The sequence below is a fragment of the Pyrgilauda ruficollis genome, unplaced genomic scaffold (genome assembly GCF_017590135.1).
Source record: "Pyrgilauda ruficollis isolate IOZ18807 unplaced genomic scaffold, ASM1759013v1 scaffold54, whole genome shotgun sequence".
Taxonomy (NCBI): Eukaryota; Metazoa; Chordata; class Aves; order Passeriformes; family Passeridae; genus Pyrgilauda; species Pyrgilauda ruficollis.
This window is the reverse complement of record NW_024527044.1, coordinates 8265128-8292726: the sequence shown is the minus strand read 5'-3', so window position 1 is coordinate 8292726 and position 27599 is coordinate 8265128. Positions and strand designations below refer to the sequence as shown.

The following is a 27599-nucleotide window of genomic DNA, read 5'->3' as shown; positions in this document are numbered from 1 at the left end:
CATGCCCCAAACCAAACCTGCTGATTTCTACCTGACGTTGTGAATAGTCCTGTGGAATTCCTATTGGGAGCCATCAGGGCTGGAGAAGGGGCCAGATGAAAAAGAGAATAAGTTTAATTTCTCTATATCTGTCTCTTTTCTAAGAAAATGTAATTCTTTGAGCCCATTTTGAAGACTTGAAAAGGTGTTTCTCCAGAGAAATTAATTACTACTGGAAGAAATAAATATCCTAAAATGGATCAAAATCACCCTTTTCCAATCAAGATATAGACTTTACCCAAACCTGGGAATTGTCAGAGCTCTCTTTATGGGATGTGATGATGTTAGTCCTTAAAGCAAGACTTTGGGATTTATTGGGAAGAAAAAAGTGGGTTTATATGGCAATTATTATTAAAATTTATTGCTACAGAGAATGAAAAATATCCTAATGGTGTTTTGATACAACTGAGTTGTTTACAAAGGATATATTACTCTACTAACATGTGCAGGATGGTCCAAAGTGCCTTAGGAAATGTATTAAATTCTGTTAAATGTTTCTCTGTCTGTGATGCTGAAGTAAATATTAAATCACTCCTTGATACACATTAATTTAATACTCCAAAAATGATCTTTTAAATTGATGATGGCAAAAAATCTTGGTGAGTGTCATCTTTCCTGTGGAATTAATGTTGGTGTAGTTTCATGGACGAAGAGGAGAAATGGTTTGTGGGTGTCACCCTTCAGTTTCCAACATGATTTATTCAACTTCTCTTCAGAGTTCCTTCAATCCAGTGTTGCCTTTCTATCAGTGTCTCCTTCTCTGTGGATTTTGGGAACATAAACAAATTATTGGAGTGGTGGAATGAGTGATTGTTTCATAATTTTCTTTTGGAGCAATAGGGAAATGATTTTAACCTTTTAACCTCCAAGGCTGAGACGGATTTAGAGATTCTTCTTTGAATTTCTTTATAGCAGGAAGGGTCAGAGCATTCTGGTACAGTCTGATATTGATGCAGTCTGTCCTGTTTAGATATTAAAAAAAAAAAAAAAGAAAAAGCTCCTTTTGGGTTTTTAAAAATTTTCTGTGCCATGATCAGATCAGATTTCCAGTGTTTTTGATGGGTGTTGGTTCTATTGTTGTACACAATTTGTGAAAAACCACAGAAAGCAACATAATTTAGTTGGAAAATTGCAAAATCTTATTAAACAGCACAATTTGAAGCATTCCTGAGGAACTCTGTAGCATTCCTGTCAAGACTGGGAACTTCCATTATTTTTCAATTGCCCTAAATTTTCCACTAGGCTGTGATTGCAAGTGTTGGGCTTAAGTGGTGAAAGCTCAGGCTGGTGCCATCTGTGCTGTGAAGGAACAGAAAACCTCCACATCCTGATTTTTGCTATTAGACCTGCGCTGGAATAGTGCACAAACACGACTCTGGTGATAATCCCTGGCATTTGTTGGTGTTGGCATCCCAGTCTGAGGGTTTGGGATGGGAAAAGGGAGCTGCAGTTCATTTCCCTCCCTCCAACCCATGTGAATGGGAATAAAAGGCCAGGTTGGATGGGGCTTGGAGCAACCTGGAGTAGTGGAAGGTGTCCCTGCCCATGGAACTGGATGAGCTTTAAGGTCCATTCCAAATGAAACCATTCCAGGATTCTGTGATTCTAAAACAAGGCCTAGAAGAAGAAAACGATCAGTTAGGAATTCCTCTCCTGGGATTATTACTCATCCTATCCATGTGTGATCCTGTTAACAGCAAGATCTTTGTATTTTGTGACTGTAAGCTCAGGAGAGAGCCTGAGCCAGGTGAATTTCTGACTCCACCTCACCAAGAGAGGATTTTCACACCCCTCTTCCAGAAAGATCCTTTAATCCTTAGGATTCCCCGAGAAGAGCAGTCGTTAGAAGAGATCCTTCTTCCTGCCTAGAGAAGGTGTGGATTTTCCCTCACTGGGGTGGTTCCAGTCTCCCTCAGTGGGATTATTCCAGTCTCCCTCACTGGGATTATTCCAGACCCATCTGGACACAATCCTGTGTCCTGTGCTCTGGGATGACCCTGCTGGAGCAGGGAGTTAGACCAATGACCCCACTGTGCTCCCTTCCAACCTGACCCGTTCTGTGATTGCTTAAAAAGATCTGCAAAACCCAAAAGTTGGTTGTGTAGAGACAGCCAATTTGCAGTGAATTTTCCCCTTGCTTGGATAGTTTTAGATGCACCAATAAAGCAGCAGAATAAAATATAATGCAGGGTTGTAAACACTGAGCCTTCCACCTGCTGCAAAACGCAGCTGGATTTCATTCCACAGCTCCCTCTCCTGCAAAACATCCTCAAGATGCTCTTCCTAATGGTGTATTATTCATCTGATGGTGTGACTGCTTGTTTGGATCAAGGAACAGGGTGAATGTACTCAGGGCATTGCTCCTGCAGCTTTCCCATCTATAGCAGAACCTCATGGATTTCAAAGGATTGTTTAAATTATCTTGAGACTCTCCTGTTGTCTGTTCAGCATCACCCAGCTGCTGGAGGTGCACCTATTGTTCATTAGGATAAAGAAATGTGTCATTGTTTCTACAGTGGGGAAAAAAAGCCACATTTTTTGAGGGTGAGGGTGATTCTTTAATGGAAATCTTTTAATGCTCCCCATCCTGTGACCTCGAAATGCACCTCCCAGCTGATTAAAGCACTGAGAGAACACGATGTGCACAGGCACAGCCTGATTGGAGACACTGGAATGCTGTGTCAAATATTCCCTAAAGCCTATTCCCAAATTCCTTAACTGCTGCCCAGGGAAGTTGTGGACTTCCCATCCCTGGAGGTGTTCAAGACCAGGTTGGATGGGGCTTGGAGCAACCTGGGACAGTGGCAGGAGTTGGAATTGGGTGGTCTTCAAGGTCCTTTCCAACCCAAACCATTCTGAGGTTCTGTGTTTCCACGGAACAAGTGAAACTTGATGTTACATGTTTGTGTTGTGAGTGATAAAGTAGAAGCCCTTCAATGAATGCCTGTCCAGAAAGTTTCCTTGGAAGTTTTATGGCCATGGGTATATTCGGTTAAAAGTACTTTGTCTTAAGAGACTGATTTTGACCCCAAACCTAATCAAAACTCAAATTCCAAATATATATATGTAAGGTGTGTGGGGGGTGATAATATTTTGAAAATAAGCAGTTTAAGGTTTAAATTCAACTTATTTACCAGGGGTAAAAAAACCCCAAATGCCTGAAAGCTGCAGAACATTAATGACTTCAAGAAATTAGTCTCTTCTTCAGCACCATTGTAACTCTTGAATATTTTAAACACATTTAAATGCACTTCTGCATTATCATAACATCATGGAATGGTTTGGGCTGGAAGGGACCTTAAAGATCTCATTGCAACCCCTTGCCATGGGCAGGCAATTTATGCTCAGAGATGTTTCTGATCAGGTTTCTGTTGAATTTTAAGCTCTGCTTTTTCTTGTCAGTTGCTGCTGCAAGACTCCAGTTTATCCCAGAGCACCTCTGTATTCCCTAAGATTTCTACGTCACCTGATTTCTCCAAGAGGAAGCACTGCGCATATGGTGTGTGCATAGAAGGGCTCTTATTTACCTCCAGTGAAATCTGGCAATAGCTCAGATTTGTGATTACAACACTTTTAAAATGTAGGAGCACATTGAGCTGTACTTGCTTGACATAGACTGGCTCATAATGGGATAATTGGTTTCTTGGAGTAAACAAAGTGCAGGCAGAAAGAGGATGTTAAGGAACTGATAAGGTCTAATTATGGATATTTCAGAGCTGGCAGACGGATCCAGGCCTGGTCACCTTCTGCTCTGCACTTATTAGACAGCAGCACATTCCAGCAATTCCACGGAGCTGTGTTGTTATTGTGTTTTTCACTGAGTTACTCTGTCCTGTCACAATTGCATTCCCACTGTTTCCAAAGGTTATTTAAAAATTCAACCGTGGTCCACCAGGATTGTCCAGTGAGGTCTCAGCTGTTCCTTGGGGCCCTTGGAAAACTGAGCTCCTCCAACACACCCTGCTCTTGGGGGCTTCAGCTCCTTCCCATAAAGGTTGGATGGGGCTTGGAGCAACCTGGGATAGTGGAATTTATCCCTGCCCACAACAGGGAGTGGAACAGGATGAGCTTTAACATCCCTCCAACCCAAACCATTCTGTTTCTGTGGGTAAAGGTCTCATGAGGGCAACTTCTTAACTAAAAGAAAATTATTTCCCTTGGAAGTGGGATGATGGATTCAAGAACAGAGAAATCTGTACAGGGTTTCTTTTTGTCCCCCCTGGAACAGCTGCTGGTGGCTGTGTCAGAGGAGGACCAGCCTTTTGGTCCAGCTGAGTTTTCAATGACTATTTTTCACCAGGAAAAGAAAGTCACAGGGAACAAAGTTTGGCCCTCAAGAGAAACACCTTTTTTTTTCCTTCTTCTTCTTCTTTTTTTTTTTTTTTTTTTTTGAGAGTAAAAATAGAACAAGCAATTTTTCTCAAAGAAAAAGAAGAAAACTTGAAACAATGCTACACATCATAAGATGTTTTATCTCTATCTGAAGAAAATGTAAGACTTGATGATGTTGAAACAGGCGTGTTTGCTCTGACCCAAATGGAGGAGAAACATCCACAGCAATATCATCACATGGTGCAAGGATCACGTTGTGGAGGAATTGAGAGCCAGAGGGAATGTATTGCAGAAGGGGTTCATGTCCCTCGTGTTAATTCTCTTTCAGCATGTGGAAAAGAGAAGGAAGTGTATTAATTGGCTGGCTTTGCAGAGTTCTGAGGCATTAATGCTGTCCTGTTTTCAGGAATTAATGCTGTCCTCTTTTTTTCCTGTTTTATAGTGGTGGGAAAATGGACACAGCATTTCTGCAGCTCTGGAATGAGAGAAAAAGCCTGGGAAGTCAGAGCATAACAAAAGGGAATGGCCTAAAGGGAGGCTGCTCTGTCCCTAAACCAAATTCTGGACCCATTCTTACCTTTCCAGTGTGTTTATTAAATAAATATACCCTTAGTTCCCATTTTCCTTTTTGCTCTCTCCCAGACACTGTTTTTGTGTTTTGGTTGCCTCTTCCAGAGGTCTGAAACTCAGCCCAGCTCCCAACCTCTGCTGAATGGCCCTGGTTCCTCATTACTGCAGCCATTGCCTAATCATGGAATGGTTTGGGTGGGAAGGGACATTAAAAATCATCCAGTCCCACCCTCTGCCATGGGCAGGGACACCTTCCACTATCCCACAGATCCACATCCTCTTAATGTTGGATTCCAGGGCCGGATGCTGCTCTGCAGGTGGGGGTCTCACCTGAACAGGGCAGAGGGGCAGAATTCCCCCCTCCCTTGCTGCCCACTCTGGGGATCAGCCCAGGACATGGGGGGCTCTGGGCTCCAAGCACTCATGGCCAGGGTGTGTCCAGCTTTTCCTTCACCACCATCCCCAAATCCTTCTCCTCAGATCAGCTTCTTCCTCACAACCTTGCCTGAAGTGAGATGCTCTAGATTTCTGGATTTTAACTTCTAGGTGTTTTTTTTTAAAGTTACTTCCGGGGAATATTCTCTGTTTAGATTTTAAAGCCTAAGCAGAAAAGCCCTGAACTGAAAATTTACCCCTAAACCTGTTGTAAAATAAGGTGCAGAAAAGGTGTAAAATAAACGCAGAAAAAACATAACTCTGGGACCTTTTGAAATAAAAATCTCAATGCTCAGTTTCTCTTGTCCTGTGGAATATTCTGGGCATTGTGCTTTAAATACTGCTGCTGTGATTTGATGGAATTGTGCATCAGCTTTGTGAGAATGTAAATGGGCAAAGCACTGGACAAGGAGACCCTGATAAAAACAAAACGCTACAGCTCTGCTTAGTCCTCACCAAAGACATTTCCTGACATTTATAAACACTAATAAGGGACAATAAAATATCCCTAACACAAAGTGAAAGATGTCCTTGATGAACACAACCCTTCAAAACATCCTTTGCTTTCAAAGGAGCCACATCTCTTTTTCCTTCAGAAAACTAAAGTAATGTGGCCTTCAAACACAATCTCTGTGCTCCTCCATCAGGGAGTTTTTTTATGTTAATTTAGGTTTCTTGAGGTAATGAAGAATTCAGCTTTGTGTGGATTTCTGCTTGGAGTGGCTACTGCACATTAGGGAAGATCTGGGCTTTTTTAAAAGTCAGACTGCAGCTTTTTAATCAGCATCATTCACCTTAAAACAACCTTTTAATTACGTTTTGGGGGTATTGCCACAGAAAAGAGTAGAAGAGACACATTTAATTTCCATGACTTCTGGGATGGGGCTCAGTGATCTTCAACAGCAGGAATTGTCTTGAAGAAAATAATTATTTTCTTATTTATCTAAATATTCATTTTTAAAATTCAGTGATATTTTATTTATTTAGGGTTTTAATTAAAAAAAATAAATTTATTGTTTTATTTCCCATGCAAAAAAGGCAGCATGAGCACCCTGAACAATTGCAAAAGCCTTGCAGAGAAGTAATTCCTTGCCTGTGATGAATAGGAGTATATCAATGAGAAGGAGGAACATATGTTTGGCATCATTCTGAGTTGGTTTAAGTTGGAAATAGAAGTAAATTATCCTTTTAATGACTGGAGGCTGCCCTGATCAGATTGATGCTGCTTTGCAGGAGATATATTTGTATGTGTGTTTCTTTATGTGCTGGGATGGGCACATTTACTATGGAATTTGTCCTTGGATTCCTGCTAAGAAAGCACAGACAGTGGTGACATGGAATAAAAGACACAGAGTGCTGATGATTTATTCTGTTCAGCCACGAAAAATATTATATAGGAGGGTTTTTGGAGGGGGAAAATGGTGCTGTTTTGATAATTTTAGATATATTGTGACATTCACAAAGTGTTGTCAGCAGATCCTAATGGATTTATCTTCACAAGGCTGCTAGCACAGCCTGGAAATTTTAGATCTGGGCATGTGAGACTGAGAAAAGAGGGTTCTACATTAAAAAATATGGATTACTTTCTCTTGGGTTATTGAGTTTGGGAGAATTTAGAGTGATTTTCCTGATTTTCAGGAGTTTTTCTCACCTGATGAAGTAATTGAAAAAATATATCATTTGATAGATCAAAGATACAAAAACCTTCACTAACTTTTAAAATACTGGCTCAGAAATACTCCTGAAATGTGGAGGGCTCAATTGGAATAGAATTCCAGAATTCCAGAATAGTTTGGATTGGAAGGGACCTTAAAGGTCATCTCATTCCATTGGCACTGGATCTCCAGTGACTGTCATGGGAGCTCGGGCACCTTTTGTCACATGTGAACACAAATAGTGGAGATTTAAGTGCAGTTGTTCCAAGTTTGCATCAGGTTGGATGGGAAGAATTGCTCCTAGAATTGCTCAGAGAATCCTTTATGTCCCAGTACATATTTATGTAACAATATTTATATTAATAAACATTTATATATATTGTATATTTATGTATTATGTATTAAACATATATATAATGTGTGCTTATGTATTATGTATTTAACATTATTTATTGTTTTATTTTGGGTAGTGCTCATATTAGATTATTTTCAATGGCAATTAATGCTGGCTGGTACAGGCTCTGCTTTTCCTGGGTGACACAAGTCTTTTGGCTTTAGAAAAGAGTAAAAACTTCATCCTTTAAGAGGCTCAAACAGCATCTTATTCCAGATTTTTCTTCTGGAACACCTGACTTTGTTCCCTGTGCAGGACACGCTTGGGAAATGAAGGCAAAACCACACTTCAGCTTCTGAAAGAAAAAAACAACATGATCAGTTTTTCAAGCAAGAGTAGAGCTAACCACAGCAAAAAAAAAAATCTGATTTAAGTTGAATGTGAGTAATTCTGAGACAGGCGTAGTTATTTGTTTGTGAGCCAGGGAAAACAGCATGAGATATGTCAGGCTTGGAGATAAAATTTATTGGTGTGTCATTGGCTTAAATCCAACATTATGCTCATAAATAATCTAATCCTGGTGTGACATATTCCTGCTTGAACCTTGACTGAAAATTATTGAGAGTCATGTAATGAATTATGCAGAAGCAGACACGTGCTCGAGTCGAGGGCAGGGAGCTGGGGTGGAATGCTGGAATGTGTTTGGAATTAGGGATGGCATCTACAGACAGGGATGGAGAGAGGGCAGGGTGTCCTCCTGGTGTCTAAAGGGATGACATTGAACCTCGTTTGTATATTGGTCATCCAGCTTTTTTTTGACTTTTCTGGGATGGAAAGTGTGGTAAGGAATGTTGTTGTCACCGTGACTGTCCCTCATGTGCCCTCAGTCTCTGAATTTGCACCAGCTGAGGACATCCCAAGGCTCCAGACAATCCCTGACTCCAATATCCAGCTGCACACAGGATGGGATTCACTCGGGTGACTGTGGAATTTTCCTGACAAGCCAAGAGAGGACAAGTGCAGGGGTTTAAGTGTTAGAATGGTGGCACTCAGACTCACCCAATGGGATGGGGTTTGTCCCTGGGGTGGATAAAGAAATTTTAATTTGCTTTGCTTTCTGGAGACCAATAAAACCAAGATCATTTTACTGCATTAAAGATCTGGGCATGTTTTTTAGATGTAGAAGGATTTTTGGTCACTCACAGGGTCCCTCTTCACACCACTGTGTAGTTTGCTGGAGACCTCTGTGTGAATCTAGGAGTGATTCATCCTGGGTATCCTGGAAAAAGAAGGATCCAAGGAGACCTCAGAGCCCCTTGCTATGCTTAAAGGGGCTCCAGGAGAGCTGGAGAGGGACTGGGGACAAGGGATGGAGGGACAGGACATGGGCCAGTGGCTACCCACTGCTAGTGGGTAGATTAAGATGGGATATTGGGAAGGAATTCCTGGCTGTGAGGGTGGTGAGGCCCTGGCACAAGGTGCCCAGAGAAGCTGTGTCTGGATCCCTGGAATTGTCCAAGGCCAGGTTGGATGGGGCTTGGAGCAACCTGGGATAGTGGAAGGTGTCCCTGCCCATGGCAAGGGGTGGGACTGGATGATCTTTAAGGTCCCTTTTAACCCAAACCCATCCTTTCATTCTGTGATTAGTCAGGAGCAATAATGATTTAAAGATATTTGTGAATCTTTTTCTGCTGGACAAATTTTGCAAACTTGACAAAACATTCCAATAATCGTCCCTGACCTGCCTTGAAGCTGTATGTCCATAAAAATCCTCAGAATTCCACAGGAGATGAAGTGACAAATTGCACAATGATGCTGTAAACGAGGCAGCAACTCATTGTGGGTGTCTGTGGCTTGGCGTGGATTTGGGAGATGTGCTTGGGCTCAGGTGGGCTGTGTGCAGAGCATGGAATGACCTCTCACTGCTCCCACCCTGGGGCACCACAGCTCTTTCCCCATGACTGTGCAGTTGTCCCACCCTGGTTGGATAGCTGCAGTTATCCAAACACATTCCCACAAGGATCTGTGGCAGAGGCTCCCCAAAATCCAGCTCAGGGTTAGAGGGGCTGTTTATTGTAGCAGGACTGTGCTGCCGCAGCCCTTCAGCTCAGTCTCCTGCTGACCACAGGATGGTTTTTTTGGGATGTCTAAGGAAGCCATGGATCTGGAGAGCTGCAGGTCATGGACTTTGCTGTGAGTGATGGCAATTCCTTTGCCGAGCCATTGGTGCCACTCTGCCTCAGAGTTTTTTATAGTTCTTTATTTCCAACGCTGCCAGTCCAGGTTTCTTGGGAATGATTGTGCTGCACGATGGGTAAATGACTAACCACATTAATATTTGGCCTCTGTCTGCCCCTCTGGATATAAATTAGTTTTTCTCTAACAATCTACTCTGGTATTTTCTTGAGTAATTATCTTTTGGGTTGTTTTTTTTTTTTTTTGGAGATGGGTAAGAAGAGTTATTCTCTTTTGCAAGTAAGAACTCACCATCATTGCATTGCCTTGCAACAGATGAGAAAATAACTCTTGGAACTTCCATATTTCCATTAAGGACAGCTATGGTTCAAAATAGATCCATTTGAATGATCTAGGTGCTCTTGGAAGGCATTTATTGGTTTGGAAAAGGGTTGAAGGGAAAGGAGGACGAAAGGGCTGCTTGTTGAATTGCTTGTTATATGAATGCAATTATTTTTTTGCTCCTGAGCAATTATAGATTGTAGGTTTAAATAATTGTCAGGGTGCCTACAGCTTTCTGTTGTTGTTTGAAATCTAAGGCTACAAATATAATAAGGAATATGAGATTACCTTTGCTGAATGTGGCTATGGCAGTTCATTTAACTCAGCAATAGTCATCGGAAAAAAAAAAAGGAAAGAAAAGTCAATTTTTCTATTCCTTGCAGTAAACAAACATTGTAAACAAGTTATTATTCTAGGCCCTAGAAGTGATTCCTATTTTGCTGGTAACAAAACGTGGCTCTTTGCTTTTATAAGAGTAGAATATATTTTGTTTTGCTTCTCTCTATCTCCAGCTCCCCAAGGCGGCTTGGGAGATTAGAGAGATTTTCACAAGACAAGGGTAAGGCTTCGGTGTTATTGCAGAGATGGATTTATATGAAATGGATTACACAGCCCTGATGACATCTCTTATTTTCTGGGTATATCAAGTTCTACTTGAGTAGTGGAGCACTAAAGTGTGGCAAATGACCGGGGATGATCTAAAATGAATCTCTGCCAAGCACTGGAATGCTCGGAGTGAAGGAAGATCACAAAATGATTTGAAAGCCTCAAATCAATGGCTGAACTAAAGATGTGATGCTTCGCAATGAAGCAAATAATCAGCTTGATGATAGGACCGTGTAGCTCTATCTCAATTTCTTCACCACATTATTGTAGCAGAGGTTCTTTTTATCCCTAACAGACTTTGGAAACATAATATATTAAGAAACCGATCTCTTCTTGAAGAGAGGGGGGTGGCAAGGTTGAGGCATGATTAGTGGCTGAATCTGGGGCTTTCTGCTATGCTCATTCAGATTAAGGTGCTGTACCCGGGCTGGGGCAGCCCCTGGGATCAATCAAGGCTTGGGATGAAGGGATGGAACAGGCCTGGAGAAGGACTTGTGGGACCTGGATGAGATCTGGACATGACCTAGCCCAGAAACCTCAGTGGGCAGCAGGGGAGGGGGGGATTCTGCCCCTCTGCCCCCTACTCAGGTGAGACCCCACCTGCAGAGATGCCTCCAGCCCTGGGCTCCAACATCAGAGGGGTGTGGAGCTGCTGGAGAGAGTCCAGAGGAGATAACAGGATGAGCAGAGAGATGGAGCAGCTCTGCTGTGAGGAAAGACTGAGAGGATTGGGACTGTTCAGCCTGGAGAAGAGATGCTTTAGGGTGACCTACAGCAGACGGATGGAGCAGCTCTGCTGTGAGGAAAGGCTGAGAGGATTGGGACTGTTCAGCCTGGAGAAGAGATGCTTTAGGGTGACCTACTTGCCCTCCCACTACCCGAAGGGAACCTGAAAGAGAGCTGGAGAGGGACTTTGGAATAAGACCTGGAGGGAATGGCTCCAAACTGACAGGGAACAGATTTAAATTGGGTATTGGTAAAGAATCCTTCCCTGTGAGGGTGGTGAGGCCCTGGCACAGGGTGTCCAGAGAAGCTGTGGCTGCCCCTGGATCGCTGGAAGTGTCCAAGGCCAGGTTGGATGGGGCTTAGAGCAGCCTGGGACAGTGGAAGGTGTCCCATATCATGACAGGGGTGGCACTGGATGATCTTTAATGTCCCTTCCCACCCAAACCATTTCATGATAAGTTTTGATTCCAATTTTGGACAATTCTGGGCTGTGCTAAGAATTCTGATGCTTTTATTCCTGACATTTTCTTTGCTCCAACAATTTATTTGGTAAAAGAAATTAGAAGGAGTAAACAAATAGTTCAAGGAATCAGATTTTTGACCATAAGCTTTGACATTTTTTTTCCTGTGTCCTTGGGACAATTCAGGCATCATATTTGTGGCCTAGAAACATCAGGTGTCTACAGGACTGCTCAAGATGACTCTTTAATGGATTAGACATGAAACAGAAGCAATTTTAATCCCAACAGTTTGCACTTAAGGACTGATTGTTCCTGCTTTGTGAACAGCTCTTCTTTCCTGCAGGTCAGATCCATTTGTGGTGCAATATTGCTTTGGATGTCAGTCAGCTGTTCATGGAAAATGCTGCCTGTTGATCCCAGCCACAAACATTCAATCAGCTGCATTCCCAAATCCCCAAACATGAAAGGAAACAGGTGTTTATTGGTTTCCCCTTCCTGAATTTTACAGTTTGTGACAGTTCTCTTTGATGTTTATGGAATGTAGGAATATGAATGACCCTGTAAATAGAAAAAGTCAACTTTTGGGGATGTTGCTCTGTGTTTGTAACCAGAACCCAGCACAGTGGAATTCAAATCTGTGGCAAAGGCTTTATGTGCTGTGGGTTTGAAAATAGCAACACCACTAATGAAGGAAATCAGCTTCGGAGAGAAAACCTTTTAGAGTCTGAGTTCAGCCTTGAATTCCCAAAACCTGCTCTTCTTGTTTTTCCCAATGCTCCACCTGTCTAAATATAATTGGATTGATGATTTATACAACACCAAGTAGACAGATTATAGTTAATTTTCATGAATGAAATTTGATCTAATCTGTGGACTAGACTGGACCTTGACCTGGTCTAGTGGAAGGGGGATGGAATGAGATCAGCTTTAAGGTCCTTTGCAACACAAACCATTCTGGGGTCTGTGATGTTTCCATGATCAAAGACCAAATTCATTTTTTTAGGATGGAAACCTTCAGGAGTAAGACATTGAACAGTTTTTTGGATGAATTCTGTATTTATTTTTGGACATTTCTGGTTCTTATTCTCTCATGCTTGGTCTTCAGAGAATCATGAAATATCCTGAGTTGGAAGAGACCCACCAGGACCACTGACTGAACCCATAACCTGGCACAGCACACCCCAACAATCACATCCTGTGCCTGAGAGCCTTATCCAACCACTCCTGGAGCTCTGGCAGCCTTGGGGCCATGACCATTCCTTTGACTCATCTCAAATTTTACTGAAGAATACAAACCAAGCAATATATGGGAAGGAAAAAGTTTTAAAATACAGAGTTTTATCAAGTGGTGTTTGTCTTAATCAACAGACACAAAATCAGAGAATAAATAAGGTTGTAAAAGATCTCTGAGATCATCAAGTTCAACCTTTGAAAGTCACAGGCAAGGCATGAAAAAGAGATTTTTAACAAAGACCTGTAACTGGGATCCTTTGGTATTTTTCCAAAAAGGATTCTTTGTTTTGCCTTTGTACAACTCATACCTCAGTTGTGGAGTATTTAAATAATATTTAATATACTATAATTTATATGAGGCTTGATTATTTACAGTGACTAGAAACAAGGTGTGTATCCCAAGATTAAGGAAAAAGAGAGGGAAGAACTGACAAGGCTCTTGGCTTTCTTCACTCTCACAAGTTCTTCTTCTCTTCCTGAAAAATGGATTATTGAGATTCTGATTGTTCAGATCCACAGTGAACTTCTGGAGGGTCCAGGTGCTGCTCATGGGTGGAAGTTGAGGTGCACCACTGTTCTCCTGGCTCTGCCAGGTTTGGGGAAGTGTCATAGGCACAGGGACATTCTGGACCAGCTCTCAAAGGCCACAAAGTTTGGCCTCTGCTGCTTTTCCATATTCTCCTTCCAGTGTGTGATAAGAACCTTTCAGGTCACCAGAAATAATTTTTTTGGCTGGGCTGTATCTTCCAGTTTATGGGAATTAGAGGTAAGTTTTCCAACAGATAATTTTGACACTGGAATTTTATTGTGTGGAGTCACCAGAAAGCAGGTCTCTGGATTTTCAGGACAAAAATGGTTTAAATATTCCTGCTTTTTGGGTGGGAAAGGATATGGAGTCAGTGAATGAGGCCACCCTTTGGAAGTGCTGGGATTCACTGACTTGGGTCTGTCCCTGCTCTCTGCTGGTTAAGCTCAAAATTGCATTGAAATAGGAATATATGAAACCTCTTGTGTTCTTCCTGGGAAGTTCAGAGCAAATGTGCTTTGTGCCTTATTAACATTCTGGATATTGGCTTCAGCTTTGTTTGAATGCTGTTGAGTTTGTATTATTTATAACTTGTAACATGCTTTAGGATGGGTTTGATAAACACATTTTGAAGTCGTTTTCTGTATCTCCCCATTGCTTTTCCCAGTTTGAGTGCTGTTGTCTTCAAGGGTTTTTTTCCAAAGTCATCCTTCTGACACATTTCCCATGCTGAAAACATGGCAGTTTTTCTCTTGACAGTAAAATATTCCTTCCCTCTGATGATAATCTGCTTTTCCTTTTGCAATAATCTGTTGTGCAGCTTTTATCCAAACATCCATCCGTACACAAACACGTGCCCACGCCCGCGTCCAACGTCAGCAGCCACAGGCAGGAACCAATTTCCTGGGCATTTGTTAATTTGAATGAACATGAGGCTTCTGCTTCTCCTATGGAAAAAAAAAAAAAAAAAAAAGAAGCAAACCCAACAGTTTCCTTGGGAATTCATGCAGTGTGAACAGAACAGATCTTGGCAAAATGGTGAGCCAAGAAATTCCTCTTTAGTTGCTCTGTTAGGCAAACTGCATTTTAAATTTCTTGCCCAGGGCTTTGTTTGACTTGCCCCAGGCAAGCTGTTCAACATATTTATCAACCCTGTTGGAGCATTAGAGCCAACGCTCATCGAGGAAGATCATCCTCTTAATGCCATCTGTCATCAGCAGTTTTATTTCTTTCAGCTCAACTTGTTCTGTTTCACCGTTTTCCCCCCCTATTCCTTCCAACCATTTTTTAGCTGATTGTTTCCCAGTGATCTCAAATATTCTGTGATTGCTCAGATATTCAGGGGCTGTTGGATGTTAAACCCCTGAGGGTATCAGTGGTACAATTTTGTTTTAAATCCTGATTGATAACATTAATCCTATATGGATCCAGATGGCTTCCAAAGCACCCTACGTATCTCAGTGCTGTGCAAAAGATGAGAGTGCTTTTCAATCTGACTCTGGAATTCTTTCCAGATCCTCAACAAGACCATAAAAAAATTCAGAACAAAGGCTCTGGGATAGTTTCATGCTGTATTTTTATCTTGAGGACATGCCTTTGATTATTTTAGATTTTCAAGGCCTTAATAAGAGTTGTGTAAGTGCACAGACAGTATCAAAGTGTTCAACAAAGCCGTATCCGCTCACTTCCCAAGGGATTTGAGATCCAGTTTGCTCTTGGGTTTGTGTCCACAATCAGAGTGGAGCCAAAGGGACTGACAGGAGTATTTCCTTCTAGAGAAGAAAAGTGAATCTTTTGGGAACCTGGTGCTATGGCGTTATTGGTGCTATGGAATTACATAAAGTCAAGAAAAATTATCGTAGCCGGGTGAACATCCACTGTGTGTCAGCTGGGTATGCTGGATGTTCTCCTGGGTTCTCCTGGGTTTCAGGACATTTTTATCTGATTATCCAAACAGGGAGATCGTGGACTCAGAGAATGGTTTGGATGGGAAGGGACCTTAAAGATCATCCAGTCCCACCCCCTGCCATGGGCAGGGACACCTTCTACTGTCCCAGGTTGCTCCAAGCCCTGTCCAGCTTGGACACTTCCAGGGATCCAGGGGCAGACACAGCTTCTCTGGGCACCCTGTGCCAGGGCCTCACCACCCTCACAGAGAACAATTCCTTCCCAAATCCCATCTATACCTGCCCTCTGGCAGTGGGAGCCATTCCCTGTGTCCTGTCCCTCCATCCCTTGCCCCCAGTCCCTCTCCAGCTCTCCTGGAGCCCCTTTAGGCCCTGGAAGGGGCTCTGAGGTCTCCCTGGACCCTTTTCTTCTCCAGGTGAACAGCCCCAGGTCTCCCAGCCTGGCTCCAGAGCAGAGGGGCTCCAGCCCTTGGAGCATCTCTGTGGATTCCTCTGGATTCTCTCCAGCTGATCCTCCAGAGATCTGCAGCTTCCCATCACAGCTTTCTTGCCACCTACTTGCCCATGTTTTTTGGGGAGGGAACACAATGGTGCTCACCAAGGTCTCATCCTGACCTTCCTCAGTGAAGCCAAGGTCCCCTCTTCAGCCCGATGAGTTCTAAGCATTAATGGTTGCCACGATTCCAGAGCACAGAGCACCAATATCCCTTTGGCTCTGTGCTCAGAAATATCAGTACTTGGACTGTCTTCAATCAATCAGCTGTACCAACTGCTCTCCACAGTTTTTTTAAGGAGGAAAATGCCAATCACACTCGGCATTTGGCTGAAATGTACAGAATGAGCATTATTCTATAGGGATGGAACTTGCCGAGGCTCAATTTATTCCTTCCAGCTGGGGAGGGACGGGGAGAGGGGAAACAAAAAAAAAAAGAAAAAAAAAGGAATCATTCCAGGTTGAAGCAGCTGAGCATTTCCTTCTCCAGATTTTATAGAGGGAACAAAATCAATCGTATTCAAAACCTGGGCCAAGTCCTGTGCTGGCCAAGGGAAGCAGGATCCTGGCAGCTGTGCCTCCAGCTCCCGGAGATGCTGGCTCAGGCAGGAAGCTCTGAGGTAGCCGGTGGGATGTGCTCTTGGCTGTCCTTTGCTGCCTCAATGTATGGGAGCAGCCTGTGGCTGGATCCTGTGGCATTGGAGCAGCTGGCACAGCCACTGCTCCCAGGGACGCCGAGCAGAGCCTGGCACTCTGTCTGGAAAGATCCTGTCCTGCTCCTTCCTCTGCTCTGGGCATTAGGGATAGGTTTCCAGGACTCTGCTCTTTGTTCTCCCAGCACGTTTTATTATATTTAAAGCTGACATTTCCCCACCCCCCCACCCCCCACACACCCCTCCCAGCTGGTGGAATATATCCCAAAATCCTGCTGACAGAAGGAGGAGCAGGATCTGTGTCCTTTGCAGTTCATCTTCTTCAGAGAAGCATTGCTGGCATGGGAACAGCTCCTTAATCTGCTGCATGGAAAAGTGCCTTGGAGTGTGGGTGTAGGGATGGCAGGCGGCGGGCCAGGAGAGGCTTGGCATGCCAAGGAAATAATGCATTCATTCTTCAAAATATGACAAAAAAAGGAGTCTTCTGGATGTCCTGTTGGACTGCTGGGAAGGCAGGGAGAGGGAAGGCTTGGAAATAAAGCTGGCAGGATGGAAAGGTCAGTGGGGAGTCAGGTGTGTCTGCACCTGATGCCATCAAAGAAGGATATTCCACAAAGATAAAGGGACAAAAGGCATTAAAAAATATGACACGAATGAAAACATTGTATATGTGTACATGATAAGAAATGAAAATTGGCCACTATAGAAACACAATGCAACCACTGTGACTTTCTTCAAATAAATGGAATAAATGGGGGGCTGAGAGTCCATGAAGCTTCCACCGAGCTCTGGAGTTAATGGGTGTTAATTAGCACAGAATGGGTGCAGCTTGTGAGGCTGGAGTTTGGATCAGGAACACCCTTCTGATGCAAATTTGCTGCCTGTGCTCATTTGCATAATGGAATCATAAATAGGAATTTACATCAGGGAATCTTCATGGAGACCAAGGATTGTTCAGATATGATAGGGACAGGCATTGGAGAAGAGATCAGAACAAAAGTGAGGAAAGGTTTCCTTTGGAGATCATGGAGTTCCTTGTGGGATTAGGGAAAAATGTCTGGAATGTTGAGTAATCTTCAAATAAGTTTTCCAGTCGGTTTTTTGGTGCTCTTTGATGGCTTCTGTACACAGAACACAAAAAAAGGAATTAACAATATTGCAAGCTGTGAACATTATTATGAGGATAGATAACTTTGGAATTAGTAATTTTGTCTGGGATTCATTTCTGCAGCACAGAGTCCTACTGAGCTTGTTGGGCTGGTCATTTTTTATGGATGTGGAAGAGAAATAGGCAACTCTCAGGCACAAATCACTGTATTTTGGGAGATTTGATTCAACTTCAGATTCAGAGACTCTGAGAGTTTTGTAATGTCTGTGTCTGGGGTAGGGACTGGTTTCTCCTGCCTTAAAATATGCAAATGGGATACTCTGGTGTGACACACCTTGAGCTATGGGATCCACAATGTCAGGAGGATGTGGAGCTGCTGGAAGGAGTCCAGACGAGACCACAGAGATACTACAAGGGCTGGAGCCCCTCTGGAGACAGTCTGGGAGAGCTGGGGCTGTTCACCTGGTTCAATTTCCCTGTCCACGAGTGTTTTTCCTGAACTTTCACGTGTCTCTCCCAAATTTTATGTCATTTATGTCAGCCTTGTGCACACAGATGTCCTGGATATCCTAAGGCATCTCAAATGATCCCAAATGTTTCCATTTAGGGAAATAAATGAATCCCTGGATGTTGAAGCTCCTGTGCAGCCAGTGGAGTCCTGGTCAATGTGGTGAATCCATAAAGCTGCTCATCCCTGCTAACACCTGGAGTTCCATCCTGCTCTGTTTGTCATGGAATATTTCAAAATTTTTTTATCTCTAAGAATGGGGTGCCTATCTCTCTTATCAGAGTAGCACTTTGCTTTCATTATTTTAGAAGAATATTTCATCTTATGCTGACTGTTTATTAGGAATATGCAAATTACAGGGTTGCCTATGGAAACACAGGGTCCTTGGTGACAAAAAACCTTGTTCAGAGGATGTATAGGAGTATGGATCCATAAAGAGAATAGCTGGAGAAAATGGATGTGGATGTTGGAAAGGAATATAGATTCTATAATTTAATCCCCAATTGTTTGATTAATATTTTTTCACAGGGATGCTTGAACACTTAAAGATTCCTGTCTGAATCTGTTTGGGTTTGAAGTTCAAAACCAAAAAAAAAAAAAAAAATTAAAACACCTTTTGAAATTTCAATTAAGAGTCAGTCAAAACCCATCACTGTTCTTGTTTTTGTTTTGCAAATTAGCAATTAAAAAGTGACAAATGTCTTCAGTGCTTAAACACTCCTCTGCAATACCCATTATGTTCAAATAAGACTTTTTTTTTTTTTTCCTAGGAGTGTGAGTGTTTCCCTGTATTTCCTTTTTTTTTTCCTCTTAGGAATGCCTCTGGAAGCTCCCTCTGTAACTGCGAAGCTGCACTCACTTTCCCAGTACTGGGGATTATGCAAATCACTTCATGAATAGTTTAAAATCACATTCATGTTTTCGAGTTTTAAATTATAATATGGGTGGCTTATTTTACTTTTATGGCTCTTTACCTCCTTGTTTTTTTTTTTCACTTATTTGTTTCCCTGTCTGAGTTTTTATTTAATAATTTAAATTTATTATTTAAATTATTTATTTCTTCAGTTTACTTACTAAAGGAGTAATAATTAAGGGAAGTAAACTTTTTTTTTGTACTGCAAGACCATGTGAAATCTTGAACTGAAATTATTTCCCTGTTTTGGTAATAATTGTCCACATTAACCATGGCTAGAGGCAGCCAATGCTCTGGAAAACAGGCACTCCATGAGCTCACGTGTCTAATTCCAGAATATTATGTGGGATTTTATTGTTAATATTTCTCTCCTTATGACAATTTCTCTGTCGAACGTGGCACCACTTTAGCAGAATAACAAACATCAGCTGAATGGATTAATGCTGGGGAAAGCAATTTAGTGCTGGATTGTTGCAAATGATGTCTCTTTACCAGCAGGTTGTTTTATTATGACAAAGATTTCAATTTTATCTGTTCTCGGGGATGGGAGGATTTATTGTTTGTGTGAGGTGGCAGCACACTTGAGAAAATGATGAGAGCAGTTCTTCAGGAGAATAAAATCCCTCTCTTTCTGGGAAAGAGTGGCACAATGAACTCAGGGATCAGCTGGAAGAGGGGAAAATGGAGGAGTCCTTGATGAGGACACAGGTCACCTGTGAAATCCACAAAACAGTTCAGGTTGGAAAAGCCCTCCAAAATCAAGTCCAGCCATCCCCCAGCACTGCCAAGGCCACCACTGAGCCATGTCCCCAAGTGCCACCTCCACAGGGCCTTTAAATCCCACCAGGGATGAGGACTCATCACTGCCCTGGAAAGAGGGGTCAGAGGTGATTATCAATAAGAGAATCCCAGATAATAGTTATTGATCAGGTCATTGGCCACAGCCCTGATGATCAGGGATTTCAACAGCAACCTTAGGGATTCATTGAGCATTAAAATCCCTGAAATAAAACACTAAGCATTTCTGCTTCGTATTTCAAGCTGGGCCTGCGACTGAGCTCCAACCTGAGTTTGGGTTGTCTTCTACTGAGCATTAAAATCCCTGAAATAAAACACTAAGAATGAGCATTTCTGCTTTGTATTTCAAGCTGGGCCTGTGTCTGAGCTCAAACCTGAGTTTGGGTTGTCTTCTGAATCTTGGGTTGCTCATTCACACTCAGGTGCTGGCCTAGGAATAGGATGTGGAAGAAAATGTGGATCTGTCCCATTCCTTGGCATTGATGAGGTTGGCCTCCTTGGCCTCCCCTCAGCATGTTTGCCCAGACAGTGGTAGTTTGATAAATTGCCTCCTGTGAGAGCCTCAGCCTCACCTGCTGTGGGCACAGCTGGGATTTTAGGCAGCTGGAGCTCAAACTTCCCTTGGAATATTAAAGATGCAAAGCACTGAAGTATTAGAGTTGGGCAGGAGTTTATTTTCCACGTGTCTCATGCAGATCCAGACTTGGGATCTAAGGAACAACGCCCAAAAGAAGTTAAATCACCCTTGGAAGCAGTTTCATACAGCCTTGGTGTGCCCAATTCCATGGGAGCTCCAATGGGCCCTCTGCTCTGGAGCCAGGCTGGGAGAGCTGGGGCTGTTCACCTGGAGAAGAGAAGGATCCAGGGAGAGCTCAAAGCCCCTTCCAGGGCCTAAAGGGGCTCCAGGAGAGCTGGAGAGGGACTGGGGACAAGGGATGGAGGGACAGGACACAGGGAATGGCTTCCCATGCCAGAGGGCAGGGATGGATGGGATAATGGGAAGGAATTCTTGGCTGTGAGAGTGGTGAGGCCCTGGAATGGAATTTCCAGAGCAGCTGTGGCTGCTCTTGGATTCCTGGAAGTGTCCAAGGCCAGGCTGGATGGGTTTTGGAGCCACCAGCCTGATTTAGGTGAGGAACCCAAGTCCAAGAGTTGTAGTTATCTCTGTAATCAAGGGATAACAACTGCAATTTCATCACCAATTTATGTCTTCTGCAGAAATTGCCCTCAGGAGGTTCCTGCTTCTTCCCAGGATCTCCAGGAGCAGCCTTGGCTCTTAATTCCTGCAGCTTGCTTAAGCACCTGAATTAGAATTCCCAGTTCTGTACTTTTTGGTGCATTAAAACATAAATTTGAAGGTAATCTCTGTAGGTTCAAAGAAAGAACATTGTGAGCCATCAATGTTGAAGAAGGGGTTGCTCTGCTCTTCTAGTTGTGCTTTGAAAGATAATTTCTGTGACTTTTTACCCTGTCATATCTGCAGAGTTACCTGGAGAAAACTGTCATGGATCACTGATTTCTGTGGATATAGAAATAGTGTATTTAATGTTTATTTTTACTGCCTTTATTTCAACTGTTTTAGAAAGGGAATAACAACAGGATGTTACCATTGAAAAGGAAAATTCATTGCTCCAGCTTGACAATACTGGAATCTCCATGACACTCTAAATAAATAATTTAATAAATAAGGAAATTTATTTAACTAAGCCATCAGACAATTGTCAGTGTTGGTTGTGCTTGTTCTTTAATTCCTTTAACCAGAAGAGGTTTTAATTTACACACTTAAACAGTCTGATGTCCTTTGATAATTGGCCATGGGGGCGAATGACTACAAAAATCTTGTCTGAACATCAAATATCTCTGTGCATAAATTGCTAAGCTGAAGCATTTTACCCTTTTTATAACATATAATATAATATAATCCATTATTGCTTCCACCTCTGCCTGAAAGCAGAAAATTAAATAACTCTTTGCCATTAATACAAATTATTGTGTTTTGACAGCTTCCTAATAATTTCAGGTAAAAATGGTGCTGCACAAACAGCACAATTGCCTTATAAGAAACTATTTTTTGGTGTGTGCATGAGATTTCTCCTTGTTTGGGCCTTCAAACCCTTTCAAGGTTTGCCCTCTGTGATAAATTGATATTCAGAAGCATAAATCAAGCTGAGTTTGAGTCGTGCTCTGATGCAGAATGGATTTCTCTTTATAGTTTCCCTATAAATAAACTTGGACAACACTTGACCAGCAGGTGCTGCCTATAGATGTTCCTTCCATGAAGCCCTGTATCAATTAATATGCAAATGACTGATTGTGTATTGGCAGATTTTGACCTCTCAATGTGTATTTTGTGCCTTCTTCAGGCATGGGCTGTTTCTGGGGAGCCGAGAGGAAGTTCTGGAGGCAGAAAGGAGTCTATTCCACTCAAGTGGGTTATGCAGGAGGACATACCCCAAACCCTACCTACAAGGAGGTGTGCTCAGGTGAGTCTTTCCTCTTTGGTTTTTAAGGATCAGGGGTGGACTCCTGAATTATGAATGACAAAAAAGAGTGAAATGAGTGACTGCAGTGGCTAAGGAGATTTGGGCTTGGCTTGACATCCTAAAATGTACTGAAATCTATGGATGCCCATCCCATTGCTGTCTCCTAATAATTAATGAGTCAGGGTATGAAGAAATATTCTGTTCTGATTAATAATCTGTTAATTCTTCACACAGTTCAGTGTGCAGCATCCTGTCATTTCCTGGCCAAACCCTTGCATTTATCTTTCACTCTACACTTCAAAACTCCAGTGCAGTTTCTTTCTGAGATCTGAACCACAGAACCCCTGGCAGCCAACTAATGCTGCTGGTGGAGAAAATCCTGGCTTTCCTGGACACCCTTGGAAGTTTTCCTTTGGTTTATTTTCTTGTTAACATTTTTATGCCAAATGCTGACACTGGGGCTTGTTCTTAGTGACAAACTCTCACACGGGTTTCATGGAAAGGGTGTGAAAAGTGACACGAACAAATAATGGGCATTTGAAGCCCTGTGCAAAGGTGTTGCAAGGCAGCCAAAAAGGCAGAAACTTGCTGGAAATTGTGAAAAGTGGGAGAAGGGATGATTTGAGGTGGAACGGAATGGAATGGAATGGAATGGAATGGAAATAGAAATAAAAATGGAAAGGAAAGGAAAGGAAAGGAAAGGAAAGGAAAGGAAAGGAAAGGAAAGGAAAGGATTAGGAGGCAAGACGAAGGGATCTGGGTGTTGTCCTATTCCTCTTCCTTCTTCTTCCTAGCCTCCATCCTCTTGGTGAAGGTGGCACATTTGGATTGGTTTAAAATAGAAGTAGACAGTCTAACATAGGCGATAGGTATTGGAAAATTATGATAAATAAAGTACAGGTAATTCATAGAATAAAATGTAGACAAGAGCCCAAGGGCAGGCAGTCTGTGCCCTTGATGGATCTGCGGGTCTGAGAAAAAATATTTTAGATAATAGACAATAAACAACCTTGTGAACCAGAGCCAAATAATTCCCACTCTTTCTCTGACCATCGGGCTGGGAGAAAGGGACTCTCAGGTCATTCCGACAGCAAGAAATCTGAGACCCTCTGGCAGTGTGCAGCCATTCCCTGTGTCCTGTCCCTCCATCCCTCATCCCAAGTCCCTGTCCAGCTCTCCTGGAGCCCCTTTAGGCACTGGAAGAGGCTCTGAGTCTCCCTGGATCCTTCTCTTCCCTAGATGAACCCCTCAGCTCTCCCAGCCTGGCTCCAGAGCAGCAGGGCTGTGAATTTGTGACTCTCCTGATGTTCAGGCATGGCCTTGTATTCCTTGGAGAACCTTTCAGCTGGACACTACAGCACCCATCCAAAGTGGCTCTGGTTCTCCAAAGTGTTTAAATGTATAATTAAACTACAAATATTCCCTTCCCTTTCTGCAGCTTGTAAAAGGGATCTGAAGGTTTCCATGGACAGGAACTAAGTCCTCAAGATTAAAGTTTCCAAGCAGTAATGAGAGTGGCTCAGAACATTTTCTTTTGTTATTAAATTGCTGTCAAGAGAATAGATTCCTGTTGTGCCTTTGTCTGGTCTTTTTTTAAAAAATCCTTATAAGAACAGGATATAGGAATTTTAATGACTGTGAAGAATCTCAGTGTTCACCATGCCCTTGATCTGTGCCTTGATAGGACTGGCCAATTGCTCCACCTCTCCCTTTTTTTTCCCCTCCCTGGTTCACCTGTGAGAAAGGAAGGAAAGGTCAGCCAAAGTACAAAATACTGCATCAATCAAAGTTAATGTCATGAACTGTGGGAATTACTGTTTTGTGTATTTTTTGCAGCAATTGAAGAACAGGATTTTGTAGAAAATCTGTAATTTTTGTTAACTAGAACAGTTGGAACAAGTTGTGTCTCTGCAATCATGAGATTATCGTCCTAGGATCCTCCTGGATGTGCATCTAAACCTTGATATGACCTTAGAAACTATAATTTGTCCTCCATTGAATTGCTAAGTCATGAAATAAAATGAATGTAGCAATTTCACTTCAAAAATAATTTGGAAAGGTGATGGCAGATGCTGCTGTAACGATAAAACCTTGGCAACAAGAACCCAACAGATGCACTGAATTTCACTTACCTGCTCCTCTGCAGCTCTACCTCCAAATTTTCAAAACTGATACTACTGACATGTTTTTTTTCAGCAGAGAAGTTAACCAAGAAAACTTTATTACACCTTAAAATCCAAGATACAGGAATGGAGTCTGCAGATTTGTCATTTAAAAATGAAAGGCAGAATAAATACATATTTTTCATGGTAAAGAAATGGTAAATAAATTTGTCATTGCCTGAAAAACAGAAAGCTCCTTGTCCACAAGGGATGGCAGCAGCTCTGCTGAGGGAGCTCTGCTCCATCTGTAATCAAGGCTGAGGTCACTTTTCCATCTCAGAATTTGACTTCTCAGGGTTAATGTCTTGTCTGGTTCAGGCTTGAAGAAACCTAAGTGATATTTATTATTTAGATACCTGATTGTGCCTCGTAGCAAATTTAAAATCCTAATAGCCTCAATGCTGTCCTCTGCTCCTTTCATCTATTTATCCCAGCATTGCCCACAATCACAGGCTTGGGTTGTAGCAGCAACATAAATACCAAATATATTATTTATTATTAACAACTTTATTTGAATTGTACTCCACTGAGATGTGTTGTTTCCATCTTTCTCGTCTCCTGCTTTATTAAAGATATATATAAGATGAAAATGTGGGAGCCCCAGAGGTTGAAAGAGCCATTACAGAGCAAGTCAAAGACAAAATCTTCTGACCTGGAGCCTACAGGAAGCTCCCAAAGGAGCTTCATTTTCACAGGAGACTCCATGCAGGATTGGGCTGAGATGTTCCCCGTGTCACAGGGCCTGAAAACAGAAGATGAAGCATGGAGCTGCTTCTTTTTAAGTATCAGAACACGTTGTGTTTGTGAAAATGCTGTTATCAAAATGCTCAGTGCTGTTGTTGTGGCCGGTGGGGCGGTTTCCTACTTTTTGTTCTTTTTGGGTTTTTCCTGCTGTGGAGACCTTGTAAAGAAAAAATAAGCTACAAAGGCAGTTAGTCTGTGCTCAAACTGTGCTCCCAGAACTGGTGGTTATTACAGGATGTAGATATTGGGAATAAATCCTTCCCTCTGAGGGTGGTGCCTGAGGTGGGGCACAGGGTGCCCAGGGAAGCTGTGGCTGCCCCTGGATCCCTGGAAGTGTCCAAGGCCAGGTTGGATGGGGCTTGGAGCAATATTTCCCATGACAGGGGAGGTGGAAAGTGATGAATTTTAAGATCTCTTCCAGCCCAAACCACTGTCTATGAAACCAGGGAGAAGCTGCAGCTCTAGGGAGACCATGACTCTGGAATTAAAGCAGATGATGGAACATCTTGGTATTTTTCCTGCTTTTCTTGTTTATTGTGGTTGTGTTCCTGTTCTTTTGCTGCTCCTGCTGCTCATTCTCCCAGGTGAAATCTTCCTTCCTTTCAGGTACAGGACTGAAATGCTGTGATGTCAGTGTGGATATGTCTGATAATGTATTTTTCCTGAAACTGGGAGAGCATTGCAATTACTCTGTGCAAACATCACTCCCTCTGACTTGCTTGTTTTATGGAACATCTTCCTGTGCTGGCATAGAAAAGTTTAGAAATTAACTCTTGTCTCATAAGATAATTAAGATTTTGAATAATTCTGCAAGTGACCTGCACAGCTTCTAGGTGTTGGATGAATAATGAAATTATCAAACCACAGGAGTTTAACTTCTATTTGCTCAGCTGTGCTCAAGCTGTTGTAGTTCAGCTTTTAATAAGTAAATTTTGATATTGAAGTTGTGCTCTGTCTCACCTCTGCAGACACTCAGACTTTTACCTGAGCTTCCTCCAGGTGAGGAGAATTTAGTCCACGAGGAAGACAAGAACTCCATCCAGTTAAAGGAAAGGCAAAACCTTTGGATCCTCATGGCTCTCATGCACTGCAGGAGCAACAATCTAAAGGATATTTGGAGAAGGATTTTGGGGAAAGCCAGAGCTCAGGGGTGTTCCTGGATTCCGTTATGGATTTGTTGTGGGCTAAGATTTGAGCTCATCCATTGTAGGTGAAATCTTTGCAGAGAGACAAAAGAGGCAAAAGCCTTTCAGAAGCTTTGGTGCACTAAAAAAGGGCAAATTGTGGAGCTGGGATTAGAGAAGCTCTAGGATGGCACCTGCAAACTTCTGGATGAAACATCAAAACCTATTGCAAGGTAGAATCCATCCCTTTGTATCTTTCAGGTTGGAAGCCCTGGGTGTAAGCAATGGGAAAGACTCATCCAATTTTTATTTGAGCACCCAGAATGATAGAAATTCCACCATTTCCATCTGTGGGCAACTTCCCCACAATAACAGGGTGCAACCCCCCTCTTAAATGATTTGTATGACTGAGTTAGTTCTTTTTAACACTGCAGCAGAGATCTTTGCCTGCAGAGCCCCAGGGATAACCCACAAGGCACCCAAAATGCTTCTGACAAAAGATAATTGAGGTACAGCTGAGGCTCCTGCTGGTTTTTGCTCATTGACTTCAAAACCCTTCCCAAAAATTATGTCTTCCTGTCTGGGACCTGGCTGCTCCTACCACAGGGGCAGGAAGGAAGGTGGATCACTCTTCTCCTGACCCCAGGATCTTTAACAGAATACCATGGCCATTGATGGGATAACTGGGTCACTCAAAGGCTTATTTTGCCCTTCATTCGGGAACCAAATCCCCTTTTTATTTAAGCTGCTTTTCTGGAAATTCCTTGGGTATAGAATCTCAGAAAAGGAATAAAAGGAAGGGAGAATATTGGGCTGTTGGGAATGTATCTGCTGTGCTGATTCACACCAAGGGTGCAGCTGATCTAAGAATCTACTGCAGCAGAAATCAGCATGACTTGGGCTGGATGGGGCTTGGAACAACCTGGGCTAGGGAGCAGCATCAACCTGGGTCAACTTTAGGGTCCCTTCCCACCCAAACCAGACCAAGTCCTGCCTTCATTTACCCCCCAGCTTCCAGGTATTAATGATTTAGTCTTTAATCATCACTGATGACCTTTTCCGTATTAATTTGTTTATCCACCTCTTTATTACGATTTTATTCCTGGCTTTCACAAACAGGAGGGGAAATTGGGGGTTCATTAACTCCAGTGCTGAACCCGTGCAGGAAGTTTCAAAGGGAACTTGTTAAAGGATATTTTGCTAAAGGTTAATTCTTGGCAGCTACAAATCAACATATCTGGAAATTACGTAATTATTCTGAGGAAGAAGTAA

At 42.5% G+C, this 27599-nt stretch overlaps 1 protein-coding gene across 1 annotated transcript in view; it reads left to right on the top strand.

The window, feature by feature from the left end:
* MSRA (methionine sulfoxide reductase A) overlaps window positions 1-27599 on the top strand; it is a 229614-nt gene that overhangs the window by 83106 nt on the left and 118909 nt on the right. The window contains exon 3 of the mRNA XM_041480984.1: window positions 22178-22297. Coding sequence (XP_041336918.1) covers window positions 22178-22297 — 120 coding nt within the window. The remainder of the gene's footprint in view (window positions 1-22177; window positions 22298-27599) is intronic.